General features: G+C 40.4%; 1 protein-coding gene across 1 annotated transcript in view; it reads left to right on the forward strand.

Annotated features, from left to right (window-relative positions):
• Window positions 1-19140, forward strand: part of LOC124795632 — a 318228-nt gene that overhangs the window by 110889 nt on the left and 188199 nt on the right. Inside the window, exon 4 of the mRNA XM_047259704.1 lies at window positions 16645-16778. Within this exon, the coding sequence (XP_047115660.1) occupies window positions 16645-16778 (134 nt within the window). The remainder of the gene's footprint in view (window positions 1-16644; window positions 16779-19140) is intronic.

Genomic DNA, 19140 nt, shown 5'->3' on the forward strand with positions numbered 1-19140 from the left:
TCTCATAAAATATGGTATATCTTTTGGATCATTGATAAAGAAGTCGCTGAGTTTGTTACCATTTTTGTTATTTCCGCTTTTTTACTTAAATAAATTTAGTTGTTAGCAATTTCTGCTTCATGAATAACTGTTAATCTGTCAATTAAGTCACAAATAGGTTTTACTGATTTCCACAATGTATCTTATAAATTACTGAGGAATCTTATTACGTAAGGTATAGCATTTGGATTGTTGATAACAACACCATATAGTTTATGTTTGAACATCAGTGTCTTTGCAACCTTTCAGTATGACAATTTTTATTTATAGCTAATTCTTCTCCATGAATTTCTGTTAATCTGTCAATTAATTGACAAACATCATTCTTCAAATATGTATATTCAACTGGTTTTTCTGAACGTTTATTTATACTAAGTGTTCACCAACATTTTGAAATGAGTCATTAAGATTTCTTTCTGAAAAACTAGGAAAATAATCAACAATTGTTTTTATCAAATAATTACATTTATTTACTTTACTTTATTTAATTTTGTTTGGATTATTATCAGATTATGCAGCATTTGAATCGAATAAAATTATAGAATAATTTTGTATATAGAGAGAGCCAAATTTTACCTTAATCATCTAAAGTAATTTGTTTTTTAGTTAAAATATTCATTAATGCATCAGTTACTTCATATTCTCATTCACCAATTTTTAATTTATCAGCGTTGAATACAACTTAATATTTACCGATAAATTTAAAGTACGAACAGATTTTAATCCAAATATATCTTCAGAATGACTAATAAATTTTAACATTGTTTTAGTTATATTTACTTTATTAACAGCTTTGTATTTTGATTTTCTTCTGTTTGTAACTTCCTCCCCAAGTTTATTCAGTAAATCATGTTTTTCTGAGTCACATAATGTATAATCTCTTTTATCAATAGCATATTGTTTAACTGTTGGAATATCGTTAAATTCTTCTAAAAGTTTTGATTGTAAAGAACCATTTGTTTTTCAAATTCTCTACTTTAATTGCTTTTAATACACTATGACTTAACCTTCGATTCCTTGTTTAATTTGACCAGATGCATTTCATCTCCTTCATTAAATTTTTAATATTCTGTTATTGGTTGTTTTTTCCATTTTTAAAACTCTTCTTCTAATTGTTCCTTTACTTTTCTTTTTTGGTTAGCTTTTTTTACAACTTCTGGATACATTTTCAAAACATTTGTTAAGGATAAAAATATTATAATAATTGTATTATTTCACATTCAGCACTTTTATGTTCATAATTATTTTGTTCAACGATTTTATGTTCAATGTTTTTATGTTCAACATTCATTTTTAAGTTCCATGTTTTTATGTTTGACATTTACATTCAACATTTTTGTGTTTGACATTTACATTCAACATTTTTGTGTTTGACATTTACATTCAATGTTTTTATGTTTGACATTTATGTTCAATATTTCTGGATCAAATATAAATGAGAATTTATTTTTATATAAATTCATTAATGAAAAACTCAACACAATTGTAATTTATTTTTCCACATATTCCTGCTTTCGAAATGCATTTGTCCCAGCATATGGGCAGCTTTTTGATGCCCCTATCATAAAAAGAGCTGTGTCGTGTCACCAGCCAGTTGAGCACAAAGTCTTCCACACTTTTGTCATCTTCAAATCATCGCCCTCCTAGTGTTTCTTTAAGTGGTCCAAATAAATGAAAACCGCAGGGTGGTAAGTCCAGGCTGTAAGGAGGATGAGAAAGTGTAGTCTAGTGCATTCCCTGTAGCTTGGAGACAGAGCAGCAGTATGGGGTCGAGCATTGTCATGGAGGAGGGTGACCTGTTGAATCGATTGGTTTTGTCTTTTGCAGCGATATTCAAATCGCGTCTTGTTCAACAGTTTGCAGTAGTAAGCAGCATTGATTGTGCGTTGCTCATGCAAAAAGTCAATCAGCAAAATGATCGAAACAAACCGTTGAAAGAACCTTGTCAGCTGACAGTCGAGTCTTGGCTTTCACTGGTGTTGCCTCCCCTTTCCTCCAACACTCCTTACTGGCATGTTTGGATTCTGGAGTGTTGTGGTGAACAAAAGGTATGTTGCAGGTGATGATCCGACTTAAAAAACGCATCAACTTATTCTGCAAACCTTGCTGTAAGCCTATGACAGACCTCCAAAAGTCTCAACTGCAGATTTTCCGTCAAATGTTTAGGGACCCATCTCAAACACTCTTTACAGAACTGTAGGTCGTTTGTGATAGCTCCCATAATTGATTCTGACTTTTTTTATTTTTGATACTCTCGCCCTTGGATTGTCTTCAAATATGTCTTTAACTGCACGAATGTTTTTGTCTGTAATGCTGGTCCGAGGACGGCGATTATATTGCTGATTTTCCACACATTCATGTCCATCCTCTAACTTTTTGTACCAGGCAAACACACGCATTCTTGATAATGTTTTATCACCGAACTGTGCAGTCGATCTTTGGCAAATTTCCACCACTGTAACTCCTTCATGAGCAAGAAATTTGATAATTATGCATTCAACAATGGAGGGGTGCACCTATTGCTCAGACATTGTGAGTGTTACTGATGAAATGGTGGGAAATATTTAACAGCATGCTCTCCTCACCTTCTAACAGTCCAGTCTAAACATGGAAGAGGCACAGGGCCATTCCTACCATCTGCTGATGTTCAGGAATAAAAATACTGTTTATATTTGATTCCCTCACCCCTCCCATTTGTTCAACTATTTTATATTTAACATTTACGTTTTATTTAAATTGCTTAAGCTTGCCTCAGTATTTACCATTATTAATTTTTCTCATCATATCTATTGTTATAAAACAAAAAGACCTTTATTCCAACATTAACTACACAATTCTTAGAAGCAATCAAATTTTAAATCTCACACAACAAATTAATGATAAATATGATTTAAATTTGTATCATATTGTCTGAAAATATTTTAAATACTTAGATTATCTCTAACTAATTGGTTTGGTATTTTTCAATAAGTTGGAGCTGTGTAAAAACAGTCTATTCCTTTATGTCCATCTGTAATAAAATATTCTCAAACTATATCTTGATTTTTAAAGAATTAAATCCTCAAAAACTACAACTGAATTATTTTCACATTAATCTAATAGGGTAATTTTATAATTATTTTCTTTAAAAGCAGCAATTTTTTCATTAATTTTATCTTAAATTTTTTCACATCGTTTTATAAATTCTTAATATTTTATTTGATCTAAACTTCTAGAATAAATGTACAAATGATTAATTTTTTCCAGTTTAACCATCCTGAACCTAGAATATAATTATCAATCATTAATGTTTTTCCACAGCCACTTGGACCTATTACTCAACTTGAAATTAAATTAGGTAAAAGTATACCATGTGTATTTTTTATTTGTTTTCAGAAATTCTTATTTTTAGTTATTAATCTGTCATCCATTTGCGTAATTGTTTAATATGAATGAGTAGATTATTTCAATTGAGCGATAATTCATCTGTTCTGAAGAAAAGATTAACTGTTACAATAAAAGAAACTTATAAAGATGTTACAATAAAACAAACTTATAAAGATGTTTTTATACAACTTTTTTAACTCTAAATATTACATCAAAAATAATCCATTATATACTAATGAAGAAATAGTAGAAATTCCTTTTCGTCGATAAACTTTGAAAAATTTTGAAAATTTCTTCAATCAGAAAAGCATAATATACTCATTAAACAAGACAACATTTTGAAGAGTTATGTCATTTATGGATAAAGAAGATTGTATAGTTCAAATTTTAGGATTTAATAATCAAGTTATTGAAGGTAATGAAAAAGCAACTGACAGTAATGTTCCTAAAATTATTCCATATGAATTAATAAATGTAAACTTCAATCTATCTGACAGATTGTTTGTTAAACATAATGATCATTTTCATAGAAAAATTAATATAATTTCTTCATTTAAACCAAATGCTAAATTTGAGGGACCAGTAATTTATAAACCAAATTGTTATATTTTATTCCAATTTTTGATACTATTTAAATTTAATAATTTCTGTCACTGATGAAAATTGTAGGTACTTGTGTATTAGTAACTTTAAAAAGGAATTCATAAACTATTTACTTACTAAATCTGAATAGAGTTGAGAGTTATCAGTTTTACTCATTTCTTGCTAATGAGAAAACAAAAGTAATATAAATCTTTGCAACAAAGAAACACAAAATAATATTAATCTTGGCGATGGATAAATTAATCCTTATTGTTCACTACTTTATATAACATTAGATTATTTCACACAGATGGAATGGATTTTTCAGCATATAATAGTAAATCAAATATTAAAATAATTGTTAATTATGTGTTAAAATTGTTTGTTATTATTACAACTATATAAGGAAACAGTATTTTATGTAGAATAGAACATCCATTCATTTCTTCATGAACTCTTATTCTATTAACTTCATCTACATTAAATGAATTAACTATGGGAGGAACCATTCTTAACAGTAATAAAATTACTGAGAGCTGCATCAAACCAGTCTCAGGACTGAAGACCACAAGAACAATAAAATTAAAGACGAATAAAATTAAATACTTTATCCATTAGACTCATTTGGTGGATTTTTTAAAAGGATTTTAAAGAAATAATTTTGGAAGGAGATTTAACAGTAATTTCCACTTCAGGTTCAAGAAAAGGTCAAGAAGAATGTATTCTTCGATGGTCTGCTAATAATGACAATAGTACACTTCCAAAAGAAGATAAAATTGATGTAAAAAGTATTAAAATTCGTGTTCCTGTTGTTAAATATGAACCAGGATATCCCCTTGAACTGAAACAAGGAAGACTGAAAAATCCAAAAATGTCCTTTTTCTTTCTTTGAACTGCAAATTATTGTACTTCCTGTATTAAAAGGAAAAAAATTTAGAATTAGATATTACTAATTATTGTAATTTTTTTAAATTTGATATACCTTTCTTTATTTTTGTTGTTTACCAAGCTAATCGAAAAAATAATTAGTTAAATGATTCTTCTTTATTTGATATGGTAAAATTACAAAATATTAATGTAAAAATGGAAGAAACGAAGTTTTTCCTCAAGAATTATGGCATCTTGATCTCAAAATAACTTTTTAAAGTGTTACCATGATTTTAGAGATTTTAAAAGAATAACACAATTAAATAGTGATGTAAATGTAAATCCATTCAATTTTATTCGAAATTGTCCTATTCTATCATAAATCTGACTAAAAGAATTATGTGCATTTTCAATGAAAATATACCTAATGAAACAATTTCATATAAAATTGTATGCAGTAAAAAATTTAACTATGAATCACAACATAGAACTTCAACTGAAAATTTTTAATTACACAAATGAATAAAAAATTTAAATACTTATAAAAATATTATGTTTATTTTTACAGTTGCTTTTGAAATATTTCCAGAAAGATAAATAAGATAAGAACTAATCAAATTTAGATTTGCAAAAATTAAAATATTTGATAAACATTTTAATTTTCTTATATATAAATAAAATCAAAACGAAATGAACATGAATGGTAGCATTGAAAATATAGTAAGTAAACTTAACAGTTATAGCAATGATTGTATGGAAGTGTTCACTAAATTAATCATCAGAACTGAAAAAAAAATCTAACAATATTTCAAATGCTGAAATTTTGACAACTAAATATGGTGAAAAGATTTTATAACCTTTAGGTGATAAATATTAAATTACTCTTCCACATCGTTATACTAAATTTTTTCTGAAGATAATGATTAATTACAGAATATTTTGTATTTAAAAGGTTTTATTACCTTTAGGTGATAAATATGAAATTAATCTTCCACATCGTCATACTAAATTTTTTTCTGAAGATAATGAGTAATTACAGAATATTTTGTATTTAATTTTATTTATTGAGGTAATAAATAAAATAAAGACATGTTTGGTTCATGTTATTGAAATTTAATAAACTTTAGAATTTTTTGCATTTTTTAAGTTTAATTTATTGAATATTAAATTTTAATTCCAAAGAAATATTTTCTTAATGAAATGAAAATATCATTCATGGATATTGGTAGATTTTTAAATGGGGGAAGCAACAAAACTAAAATCTTGGTTTTAAATCTGAGAATTTTAAAAAGAATTATATTCTTTGCTCCTGAACCAGCATACATATACTACTTCTATCAATTACTGGAGAGAAAAGTTTGATTTCGCAACATGTGATGGCATAGGCTGGATAATGGAAGTGACGCCAAAGCATTCAAATAACAGATAAGTGAACGTAGGAATTGAAATCAGATTGGATATTTAGTTACAACTCCATATAATGGACTTTATAAAGCCAAATCAATGAGGTAACACACGTTTTATCAATGCGCAAGCAACACCTCACGTGGTCACTACATAAATTGGTTTACGCTGGTTACTGTCACTTAGAACAGCAAGAATTACAATATACAGTCTTTTGACTGGTACGAGTTGGCTGTCCATGAATTCCTCTCTTATGGCAACACCTTTAGCTCCGAGTACCATTTGCACTCTATGTCCTGATTTTCTTCCTCTTCTTCTTCTTCTTTTGGCATTTTCTCGTATTGGCAAGATTATTAACAGATTTAACATGGTTTGTGTAAGTTGCGGCCAGATGCACTCCCTGTCGCCACCCCAGTGTGTCCCCTCCCACCCCCTCCCCTGTGTGGATTATATGCACCCCAACTGTCTGGGCTTATTGTTAGTTGTATAAAAGTGAGAGAAAGTTTTCTAATGTTTGTGACTCCGAATTCTGCATAAAGTAAATCGGGCTTCAGTGCTTAAGATTTGTATATGTTGATGATGAAATAATTAGGTACACTGATCCTAAAACCGGTAATAATCTATACCAGCGCAAGATTTCTTTTTTTAAATTAATAGGAGCAACTGTGCACAAGACTGTACCTGAAATGCTTATACAAGTATAAACCATTAATACCAGGTATTATTAAGTTCATTAGTGTCCAAAATTAAAGCAGCAAACCGCTATTTCCCCGAGCCTTATGTAATTCATGGTATAATCCCACTAAATGTCAACAGATGTCCGTGCAATCGTGTTGTGCACCGAAGATGGCATTCCAGTCAACCATGTCAACGACGACTTCAGGGCATCTATCAAAGGGGGTAGTGTTTTCTGGTAGTCCCACATCCACAGTCGCTGTGTGTACAGTGACAGACACTGCAGTATGGCACATAGAAGACGCCTCCCAGACTCTCTGCGGTGGAAGGCCATAAGAAGAATGGAAACAGGACAGTCGCAAACTGATTTGACCCAAAGGCTTAATGTGAATCGTTCTGTTACTTCTCGGATGTGGCTACAATTTATAGAGATCGACACAGCATCTCGAAGACCAGGATAAGGCCGATCAACTGATATCAAAAAGAGAGGACCATTATTTGGCTATAAGGGCACAACAGTGTCGCCTTAGTACTGCAAAGCAACTGCCATCTGACTGCAGCATCCACTGGACATGTATCGAAGCAAATGGTGTACAGAAGGCTTCAGCAGATTGGTTTTTACTGTCGAAGATCTGCTGCTTGTGTACTTCTGACGCGTCATGTCAGAAGGGAACGTCTAGAGTGGAGTTGTCAACATGCCACGTGGACAGTCGAACTGTGGGCCAATGTTCTTTTCACAGATGATTCCAGATTTCGTCTGAAGAGTCATTCTCGACGCAGTCAACTCTGTACGACCAAAACATAGTTTCGTTCCGAAAATTCGTTAGTGCCTGTCCATTCAAATATGTTACAAATAGTCACACAAACAATGTACAACACTATCCTCTTAATGTGTGCAAATCTTCCAAGTAAACAAAGCAAACACTCGACTCTCTCAGTGTGTGCTAATCACATATACAAAAACACAGCAAACATTCCATTGCAGGAACATATCCCAAACTCTATGGGACAATTCTGAACAGTATTTGAGCACTCAATTTACGTATCGACAATAAGTGCTTGGTCTTAGTACAGCGCTCTCAATGAACGTTTCCAACGAATTATTTGAGCCCATACTTCATATTACTGCTTGATAAGATCTGCCTTACTAGTAACGTTGTAAGGTTATTAACAATTGGGACCACCAGACAGCAATTTCTGGAAAAAAACTTAGTGTTAAACAGATCGGCTATAAATGACCAGTAGTCACTCTGACCTGAAAGCACCCATACTGTTATTAGTGCAAGTTTTAGCACTTCACTGCGACTATCCGTCCAACCGCTAATATCTCCACCTCCACTGAGAAATCCACGGTGTGAACGTGACTGTGCAGCACGACTCCTTCACTGTAGCTTCTCAGCATCACATTTTCACTGCGACTCTTCCACTGAAACTGACCATAAGACCCATGTAAAACAATTTTGGAACCAGTTACCCATGCTATACCATCTTGGAACCACTTCGCAAAAAAATGTACAGCGATACCATTACTTTCAACAATTCAATCATTATTTCAGATGATCATCGAATATTCTTGTGGCTAGTTTTCTCTCTTGTTGGATCTTTGCCACTCGAAGCTTCGGCAATGGTACTATACGACACATTTAAGCAAATATTTGAAATAGCAGACGAATAATACTAAACGCTGCGTCAGTAAGTTAAGACGACGAAACTACCCTCAGAACACCTAAGAGATACCAGATCTTCCTTTGATCCAACACAGAGTCCTTTCTGATATCCATCAAGCTTGACAGTCAGTCATCATCGTCTGGATCCCTGAACACGTTGGGACCACAGGGAACGAAAATGCTGACCAGATCGCCAAATTGGTTACCAGGATGCCGACTCTGGAGATGCGGGTACCAGAAGCAGATCGATACCGCAACGTTAATTGTTGGAAGCTAGGAGCATGGAATGGTGTGCTCTAGTTTCTCCAAGAGAGCTGAGAATACTACAGTGGACCATATCCATGTGGCAGTCTTTCCTTCGTGCTTTTCATAGGGAATCCACCGTTCTGTCATCCTCACATTGGCCGCATTTGGCTGATCTAATGCAACATCCTACGACATGAGGATCCACCCCAGTGTTGGTGTGGTGCCTGTGTCACAGTGGCCCACATCATACTAGACTTCCCTAATTTGGCCATCCTACTGTGAGACCTTAAAATTGCTGGTGTGCTGTCTCTGGTGCTAGCAGACGATGCCAAAGCGGTTGATCTGGTTTTACGTTTTACTCTTGAAGGTGGTTTCTACTTCTTTCTGTGAGGTAGGACACTTTTGTTTCATCGACCACTTGAGGGGTTCGTGAGGTAACCCGTCGCTGACCCACGGGTCCCATAGCTGCCCTTGCCCAGTGGTCCAGCATCGCTCCTACCCTTCCACCATTTTATTCTTCTTATTATTTTACAGTTGTCGTTGTTTTAGTGTCTCGTCTTCGTTGTTTTCTTTTCCGATAGTTTACCAACTTGAGGAGGCAGACGCGTTAGAGCTGACAATCAACACTGAAACCTGGGATATTAAAATAATGGCTCAGGAAGAAGAACTGAACTTTTCCAAAGTGGTTTTGATTACTGCATGGTAACTATGTTGAACGGTAGTGTTGTGCACAGGCAGTTCACTGTATGACATGTATTGTATTGTATGGGACTGGGGACCTAGAAACGACGGAGCGGCTTCGTCCCCGCCGTAGCCCTCAGTAGGCTACTGCACAACAGGCTACAGCAGTCCACTCTGCCCACCGCCACCCCTCACCGAACCCAACGTTATTGTGCGGTTCGGCCCCCAGTGTACCCCTCCCCCCCCCCCCCCCCCTCCTGGGAACGTCTCACACCAGACAAGTGCAACCCAAATGTTTGTGTGGTAGAGTAATTATGGTGTACGCGTACGTGGAAACAGTGTTTGTGCAGCAATCGCCGACATAGTGTAACTGAGGCGAAATGAGGGGAAACAGCCCGGATTCACCGAGGCAGATGGAAAACCGTCTTAAAAACCATCCACAGACTGGCCGGCACACCGGACCTCGACAGTAATCCGCCAGGCGGATTCGCGCCGGTGGCTGGTACGCCTTCCCGCCCGGAAAGCAGTGCGTTAGACCTCAGGCCAACCGGGCGGGCGTATGATACGCAGTAATTCTGCTGTTACATGTCCATTATTAATTTATTTATGACACAGAAAGCATTACTTTTTTATCCAGCCTTGTACAGTTATTTTTCTCTGTAAAACGTAATGTAATTTCTGAAATTAAAATTACGGGAAAGCTCAAATATTTTATGTTATTTAGGTCTTTCAGACCTAAAATTCGTTTGATGCCGCTGTTAACACTAATTCATCCTGCACAAGTCCCTCTGTGTAACTACTGAACCCTGTATAATGATTTTATGGGTGGTGGACCATACTCCGAGACGATGCTGCGGTATTGTGTCTCCAGACGCCGGAAATAGCCGACAACGTTTTATGAACATACATGATCACGGAAACGCAGGCTAGAAATTCAAGGACGCGTGAGTGATTGGTTAGTCTCTTGAATCAGCAGCGTCAAGCAGTTTTTAATGCTGACACGACATCCAACTGATACTATTTCAGTGGATGTGCAGTAGTTCAGAAAGGAACTATCAGTTTGGTATTAAAGTTGAAAGGATAAATGTCAGGGTAGGAATAAGCACAAATGTGTTACGGAGCAGTAAGGGAGTGGGGGGAATGGTTGATTACGTGCAGTATGTCCTACAATATTTGCTGAACACGATATTTCCTGAAAAACATATATCAGGCGCAACAGCAAAGTTTTGTCCAGATTACATTGTGTCAACATATAAACTCCAGGTTGGTTTTGAGAAACTTCACCTTGCATTCAACAACTATTGTTCTGATAACAGAGCTGCTTCAAAACCCTTCGAAAGGAGCTCTGCTAGTAGCCACCCAGTAACTGGTGAAACACCCGACTCGGGGTATACATAACTATCATGGTGGAGTATTACCACACTCACCATCACTTTGAAGTTGACTGCCAAGTAAAACCCGTGCCCCTGTACTTTATTCTGGTTCACAAGGAGAAAGGCAAGTCATAAGAAACAATTAAGAGCAGAGTAAATCAATCTTACAATAACGTCAGCGCAGGGGAGGATGGTGGTGGTTTAAAGGGGGGGGGGGGGGGGTGGTACGTCGAAACGAGCATGACTTTCGAGATGACCATTGGTAGGAAATGCACCGTTGTGGAGCTGCAGAGCGACAGACAATCAGCAACAGGCGTTTGTGCGGTAAGCGCATGTGTTTGGATGTGTATCACAGTATCAGTTTGATTACAGGGAAGCAAAATGCAGTGCTTCGGGTGCGACAAGGTGTCACGTTAAACACAATCCAAGCACTTAAGTATTAGCGTCCTTCCTTTCCTCTATCAGCAACCCTCAGTATTGTAAGTTCCTCAGCAGGTTCTGGATTTCAGCTCTGTCTCGTTGCCGTAATTCAAGACTAGTTGCACATGCTGATGGCGAACTTTCACTTTCACTCTTTTTCGGTTACCACAGATATATTCTAGGCCATTTTACGTTTCTGTTTACGTTCTTTACTATATTTATTTTCTTTACTATAAATACCATAGCAGCAGTCAGTACCTGTCATACGCAATAGATTTTTTAAGGACATTACATTATTAAGATTCCAAAAACGCTGCTAAGTTAGATCGGTTTATTCGTTACTACACGCTTATCTCGGCAAATAGTCATCTTCAGGTCATCTGTAAGTAAATTATACATACGTTTGGTACAATATTTCTTATATAATAGGTAAATATTAATTAAAAAATATTATAAAATTCGTTACATACGTGAGATGGATCTGACATCCATACTTTATCGTGGTTCTGTCGCTGTCTCTTTGTTTTCACTACACTCCATTAGTGTTTTTGGAGTAATGACGGTTGGTTGTACTAGATATGAGTTGTTTTCTACTACAATTTTCAGAATCTCTTACTTTTCTTTAGAGCAATAATTATGTCACCGCTTATTTGACAGCTGTAACAGCTGTGGCTACAAAAAGGTTTTGTTTATCGTGCTGTAATTTGGAAATCTTTGCTAGTGTTATAAATTCAGTCAGGAAATATTTTTCTTATTTGTAAAATAGACAAGTAACTACGGAGTTCGAAGACAATTGTCAGGACTTTCGTAGAGACAACGTCCTGAAGATAAAATTTGATGAAGCAGAACTAGTAACAGTTGCTGATGAGTCTTCCGGGCTGTGTGGCTGTGGTCGAAGAAACTTTTCGGTTCCTGAGGTTTCGGCCAGAGCTGCGCTGGACATCTTCAGGAGTCGTATCTAGTATATTCCGAAGATGACCAGCTAAGCTCCAGACAAAACATCAAGAACCGAAAAGTTTCTTCGACCACGGCCATACAGTACGGAATACTTGTCAGCAACTATGACATCCGGTCGTGAAACTCTTCACTGTTGATCAGAATTGGTAACATTTTGTCGAAAAGTTAATAGCCAGTACCCCTTCTCACCGGGAAAAGCCTAAGGAATAACGATTACATTCACGGCAGGATTTGGGTACAATGTGCATTTTCGACCAAAGATAGAAATAAAAACCAGAGTAAAAGAAACGTAAGGAACTGCATGAATTGGCGCATCTCTCGTTATTTCTTCGTTTAACAATAAAGCAAATGAGTGTACTTCTTTGAATTCTTTGAATGTGCACTAAATTCTGCAGAGGCAATGTAAAATAGGAATTTTGAGTAGCCTTTCAGGCCAGACAGATTATTCAGGTGTTAAGCTCTGTAGGGGGTGCGAGTGGGCGGTTGTGTATGCTGACATTCGATTTCTTTGAGAGCCTTTGGCCTCTGAAAGGTTGCTGACCACTGATCTAACAAGGGAAACTCCCCATCCCACCCTTCTCAGATTTAGTGAAAAAATGTCCCAGTGGACAGCCTGTCAAAACCTGAAGACAGATCATGCACGAAAACAGAAAGAAGGCGTGTTGAACTGTAAAAAAAGAAGCAAAATAGAAACAGCGAACGGTCCAAGCTCAAATGTTCAACATCAGGAAACTTGCAAGGCACACGGCGTCCTTATTGTGTGGTCACGGTGTTGGACTATATAGCGCGAGATCCGTGCTCAAATCTCCCTCGCACCCCATATATACACTGAAGAGCCAAAGAAACTGGTACACCTGCTAATATCGTGTAGGGCACCTGCGAGCACGCATAAGTGCCGCAACACGACGTGGCATAGACTCTACTACTGTCTGAAGTAGTGCTGAAGGGAACTGACACCATGAATCCTACTGGGCTGTCTATAAATCCGTAAGAGTACGAGGGGTTGTAAATCTCTTCTGAACTGCACGTTGCAAGGCATCCCAGATATGCTCTGTAATGTTCATGTCTGGGGAGTTTGGTGGTCAGCGGAAGTGTTTAGACTCAGAAGAGTATTTCTGGAGTCACTCGGCAGAAATTCTGGACGTGTGGGGTGTCGCATTATCCTGCTGTAATTGCCCTAGTCCGTCGGAATGCACAATGGACATGAATGGATACATCTTGTCTGATCAGACAGGGCGCTTGCGTACGTCTCACCTGTCAGCGTCGTATCTTGACGTATCAGGGGTCCCATATCACTCCAACTTCACACGCCTCACACCGTAACAGAGGCTCCGGAACAGTCCCCTCCTGACTTGCATGGTGCATGGATTCTTGAGATTGTCTCAGTTCCCGTACACGTCCGTTCGTTCGATACAATTTGAAACGAGACCCGTCCAACCAAGCTGTTTCCAGTTATCAACAGTCCAATGCCGATGATGATGGGCGCAGGCGAGGCGTAAGGCTCTGTGTCGTGCAGTCATCAATGGTACACGAGTGGGCCTTCGGCGCCGAAAGCCCATATCGGTGGTGTTTCGTTGAATGGTTCGCACGCTAAACTTCTTGATGGCCCAGCATTGAAATCTGCAGCAGTTTGCGGAAGGGTTGCACTTCTGTCGCGCTGAATGACTCTCTTCAGTCGTCGTTGGCCCCGTTCTTGCAGGACCTTTTTCCGGCCGTAGCGATATCTGAGATTTGATGTTTTACCGGACTCCTGATATCCACGCTACACTTGTGAAATGGTCGTATGGGAAAATCCCCACTTCATCGCTACTTCGGAGACGCTGTGTCCCATCGCTAGTGCGCCGACTATAATGCCACGTTCAAACTCACTGAAATCTCGATAACCTGTCATTGCAGCAGCAGTAACCGATCTGACAATTGCGTCAGACACTTGTTGTCTTATACACTCCTGGAAATGGAAAAAAGAACACATTGACACCGGTGTGTCAGACCCACCATACTTGCTCCGGACACTGCGAGAGGGCTGTACAAGCAATGATCACACGCACGGCACAGCGGACACACCAGGAACCGCGGTGTTGGCCGTCGAATGGCGCTAGCTGCGCAGCATTTGTGCACCGCCGCCGTCAGTGTCAGCCAGTTTGCCGTGGCATACGGAGCTCCATCGCAGTCTTTAACACTGGTAGCATGCCGCGACAGCGTGGACGTGAACCGTATGTGCAGTTGACGGACTTTGAGCGAGGGCGTATAGTGGGCATGCGGGAGGCCGGGTGGACGTACCGCCGAATTGCTCAACACGTGGGGCGTGAGGTCTCCACAGTACATCGATGTTGTCGCCAGTGGTCGGCGGAAGGTGCACGTGCCCGTCGACCTGGGACCGGACCGCAGCGACGCACGGATGCACGCCAAGACCGTAGGATCCTACGCAGTGCCGTAGGGGACCGCACCGCCACTTCCCACCAAATTAGGGACACTGTTGCTCCTGGGGTATCGGCGAGGACCATTCGCAACCGTCTCCATGAAGCTGGGCTACGGTCCCGCACACCGTTAGGCCGTCTTCCGCTCACGCCCCAACATCGTGCAGCCTGCCTCCAGTGGCGTCGCGACAGGCGTGAATGGAGGGACGAATGGAGACGTGTCGTCTTCAGCGATGAGAGTCGCTTCTGCCTTGGTGCCAATGATGGTCGTATGCGTGTTTGGCGCCGTGCAGGTGAGCGCCACAATCAGGACTGCATACGACCGAGGCACACAGGGCCAACACCCGGCATCATGGTGTGGGGAGCGATCTCCTACACTGGCCGTACACCACTGGTGATCGTCGAGGGGACACTGAATAGTGCACGGTACATCCAAACCGTCATCGAACCCATCGTTCTACCATTCCTAGACCGGCAAGGGAACTTGCTGTTCCAACAGGACTATGCACGTCCGCATGTATCCCGTGCCACCCAACGTGCTCTAGAAGGTGTAAGTCAACTACCCTGGCCAGCAAGATCTCCGGATCTGTCCCCCATTGAGCATGTTTGGGACTGGATGAAGCGTCGTCTCACGCGGTCTGCACGTCCAGCACGAACGCTGGTCCAACTGAGGCGCCAGGTGGAAATGGCATGGCAAGCCGTTCCACAGGACTACATCCAGCATCTCTACGATCGTCTCCATGGGAGAATAGCAGCCTGCATTGCTGCGAAAGGTGGATATACACTGTACTAGTGCCGATATTGTGCATGCTCTGTTGCCTGTGTCTATGTGCCTGTGGTTCTGTCAGTGTGATCATGTGATGTATCTGACCCCAGGAATGTGTCAATAAAGTTTCCCCTTCCTGGGACAATGAATTCACGGTGTTCTTATTTCAATTTCCAGGAGTGTATATGCGTTGCCGACCGCAGCGCCGTGTTTTGCATGTTTACATATCTCTGTATTTGAATACACATGCCTATACCAGTTTCTTTGGCGCATCAGTGTATCTTTTTTTCATAAAATTATGAACTCTCCGTCTGGTTACTGATGTGCCCATCCTCCTTCTGTAGTCTTGGCGATTGTCACACTATAGATTGGTTAAAGAATGCATTACTGTCGCAAGTAAGTGTGATGAAAAATGAGAGCAGGCGAGATGCCGCATAGACCTGTCACAGAAATGGAAAGAACAACTAAACTGGTGTGAACTACGTTGCAACAAAGGACGGGATGCAAGAGTTATAATATGTGGTACCTGTCCAGAACGAATAGGAGGTACGCATATCTGGAAATCCCTTCGTTTCATCTCGCTGTTGCAAATGCACTTTACACCATAGCACGGACACGAATTTGAGTAAAACTAGGAGACACGTCTATGACCGGACAGACTGTTCATAATCTCCTGAAATTGGGCACGAGGGGTATTTGAACACGGAAATCCCTCATTGCAGTCTAAGATCGTGACCACATAACCACGACGCTGCGGCTACTGAACTTTCCTCGATGTTCTACATCTTGAGCTTGGATCGTACGCTGTTTCGATTTTGCTTCTTTTTTCACTGCTGAGTACAACTTCTTCCTGTTTTCATGCATGATCTTTGTTCAATTTTTGACGGGCTGTCCACTGGGCCGTCTTAGCACTAAATCTGGGGGGGGATCCCTTGTAAGGGAAAGTGGGTAGATGGCATAAGAAAACATGAGCAGCTCGAGTGAATCTTTTATGTAACGACAAGTCTGTTGGAGGTATTTTCGACTGCTGCTGCAGCTGATGATGATGATGATGGTCATTCAGATAGAGGCCAATCACCGAGCTTTTTAGATGCGCCTCGTTTTGCAGAAGTTGGTAGCGGAGCGTCTGGACCAGCAACGGCACTGCAGAGGACGTGCTGCAGGAGGTGACTTGTGTGTTGCAGTGGTGTCGCTGCGCCGCGTGTCCGGCCTGGCGTGCCTGCTGTCGAGCTACGCGTGGGCGCTGGCCGCTGCCGCCTGCCTCACGCTGGACGTGCTGGCCACCGTGGCCTACGGCTTGGACGCCAACGATCAACTGGTGAGTGACACGACAGAACGAGTTCACTCCGTAGCTTTCTAGTGCGCCGGTGAGAAAACTCCGGAAATCACTTACGTTAGCAAAATACACTCATGTTCATAAATTAAGGATAATTGCAGAATGTGGTGCCACACATCGTGGCACTACACAAAACTGGCGCTAATAGCATAGGCACATAGGAAACACACGCGACACAGATCTGTAAGTCAACGGTATTGGTGATAAGTTGAGAAAACCGTCCCGAAACACATGTGCTAAAACGCCACTATTTCCTGCGCATGTACCCCAACATCAGTACGGCATATGATCACCATGCACACGTACATAGGCCGCATAACGGGTTGGCATACTCTGGATCAGGTGGTCGAGCAGCTGCTGGGGTATAGCCTCCCATTCTTGCACCAGTGCCTGTGGAGCTCCTGAAGTGTCCTAGGGGTTTGAAGGCGTGCAGCGATACGTCAACCGAGAGCATCCCCGACGGGCTAGATGGAGTTAAGGTCTGGAGAACAGGCAGGCCACTCCATTCGCCTGATATCTTCACTTTCAACGTACTGCTCGACAATGGCAGCTCGGTGGGACCGTGCGTTATCATCCATCAGGAGGAAGGTGGGACCCATTGCACCCGTGAAAAGGCGGACATACTGGTGCAAAATGACGTCCCGAGGCACCTGACCTGTTACAGTTCCTCTGTCAAAGACATGAAGGGATGTACGTGCACCAGTCATAAACCTACCCCACACCATCAAACCACGACCTCCATATAGATCCCTTTCAAGGACGTTAAGGGGTTAGTATCTGGTTCCTGGTTCACGCCAGATGAAAACCTGGCGAGAATCACTGTTCACACTATACCTGGACTCGTCCTTGAACATAACCTGGGACCTCTGTTCCAATGACCATGTACTGTGTTCTTGACACCAGGCTTTACGGGCTCTCCTGTGACCAGGGGTCAGTGAAATGATGCACCTTGCAGGTCTCCAGGCGAATAAACCGTGTCTGTTCAGTCGTCTGTGGACTGTGTGTCTGGAGACAACTGTTCCAGTGGTTCCAGTAAGGTCCCGAGCAAGACTATCTGTAGTACTCCGTGGCCGTCTGCGGGCACTGATGGTGAGGTATCGGTCTTCTTGTGGTGTTGTTCACTGTGGACGTCCAGTACTGTAGCGCCTGGACACGTTTCCTGACTGATCGAATTGTTGCCATAATCTTGAGATCACACTTCGTGGCGCATGGAGGGCCCGTGCTGCGACCTGCTGTGTTTGACCAGCCTCCATTCGCCCTAGTATTCTACCCCTGATAACGTCATCAATATGTGTTCTTTGAGCCATTTTCAAAAAACAGTCACCGTTAGCACGCCTGAAAAGTCTGCACACTTACTCGCTGCACCGTACTCTGACATGCACCAACACACCTGTGCGTATGCGGACTGCTGCCAGCGCCACCGTGCGACGACTGCAGGTCAAATGCAACGCATGGTCATACCCCGAGGTGATTTAAACCCGCAGACCGCCCACCAGAGCGTTTTGCACCATGTATCAGCATTAGCCCTCATTTATGAGCATGAATGTATTTCATGCTACATTTGGTTGTTGTTGTTGTTGTTGTTATTGGTGGTGGTGGTGGTGGTTGTGGTGATGGTGGTGGTGTTCTGTTATAAGACTGGTCTGATGTATCTTTCCGCGATAGTCTGTCTTGTGAAGTTCCTTTTCATCTCTGCCCAACTGTTGCAACCTAACTCGCCCGGATAGACACGCGCAAAAAGTGCTTCTTCCCGGATTCGAGGATACGAGCCAGCCCCAGATCAAATCCACCACGTGGATTAATGACGAGGAAAGGCAAGCAGGCCAGCCTGCCGCATTGAAGTAACAATGGGAAGTCACGATCTCGTGTCACTGATTAGCTTAAAATTCTGTACACTTTTAGTAGTCCATCAGGAAAACGTAATATGCATGTAGTAAGGCGTACTACTTAAGCGCTTCTGAGAAAATCGCAAGGGAAGATTTACCCTTCAATGATGTATCGGTGCGCTGAGCACGAAATAGTGGCGGTCATGTTGTTAGCGTTCAAGCTCCGTAATCGGCGGATCGCTGGGTCGAGTCCCACTTACGAATATTTAAATTTTTTCAACATTATTTCACATATAAAGTAGTGGAAATCACAATAAAGGTATTGATATTTGTAAGAAAATTAACATTACCGGTTGCAATAATTCTTCACAATGTATATGCAATAGTGTGAGACCAAGTATGAATGCATGGTTTCGCGATGATATGAATTAATAAACTTTTTTTTCGTCAGCTCATGAGGCGTGTGAAGGACGATCTAGGGCTCAGAACGCCTGGAGTGTACAAGATACCTGTCAGTG

The sequence above is a fragment of the Schistocerca piceifrons genome, chromosome 4 (assembly GCF_021461385.2).
Source record: "Schistocerca piceifrons isolate TAMUIC-IGC-003096 chromosome 4, iqSchPice1.1, whole genome shotgun sequence".
Taxonomy (NCBI): Eukaryota; Metazoa; Arthropoda; class Insecta; order Orthoptera; family Acrididae; genus Schistocerca; species Schistocerca piceifrons.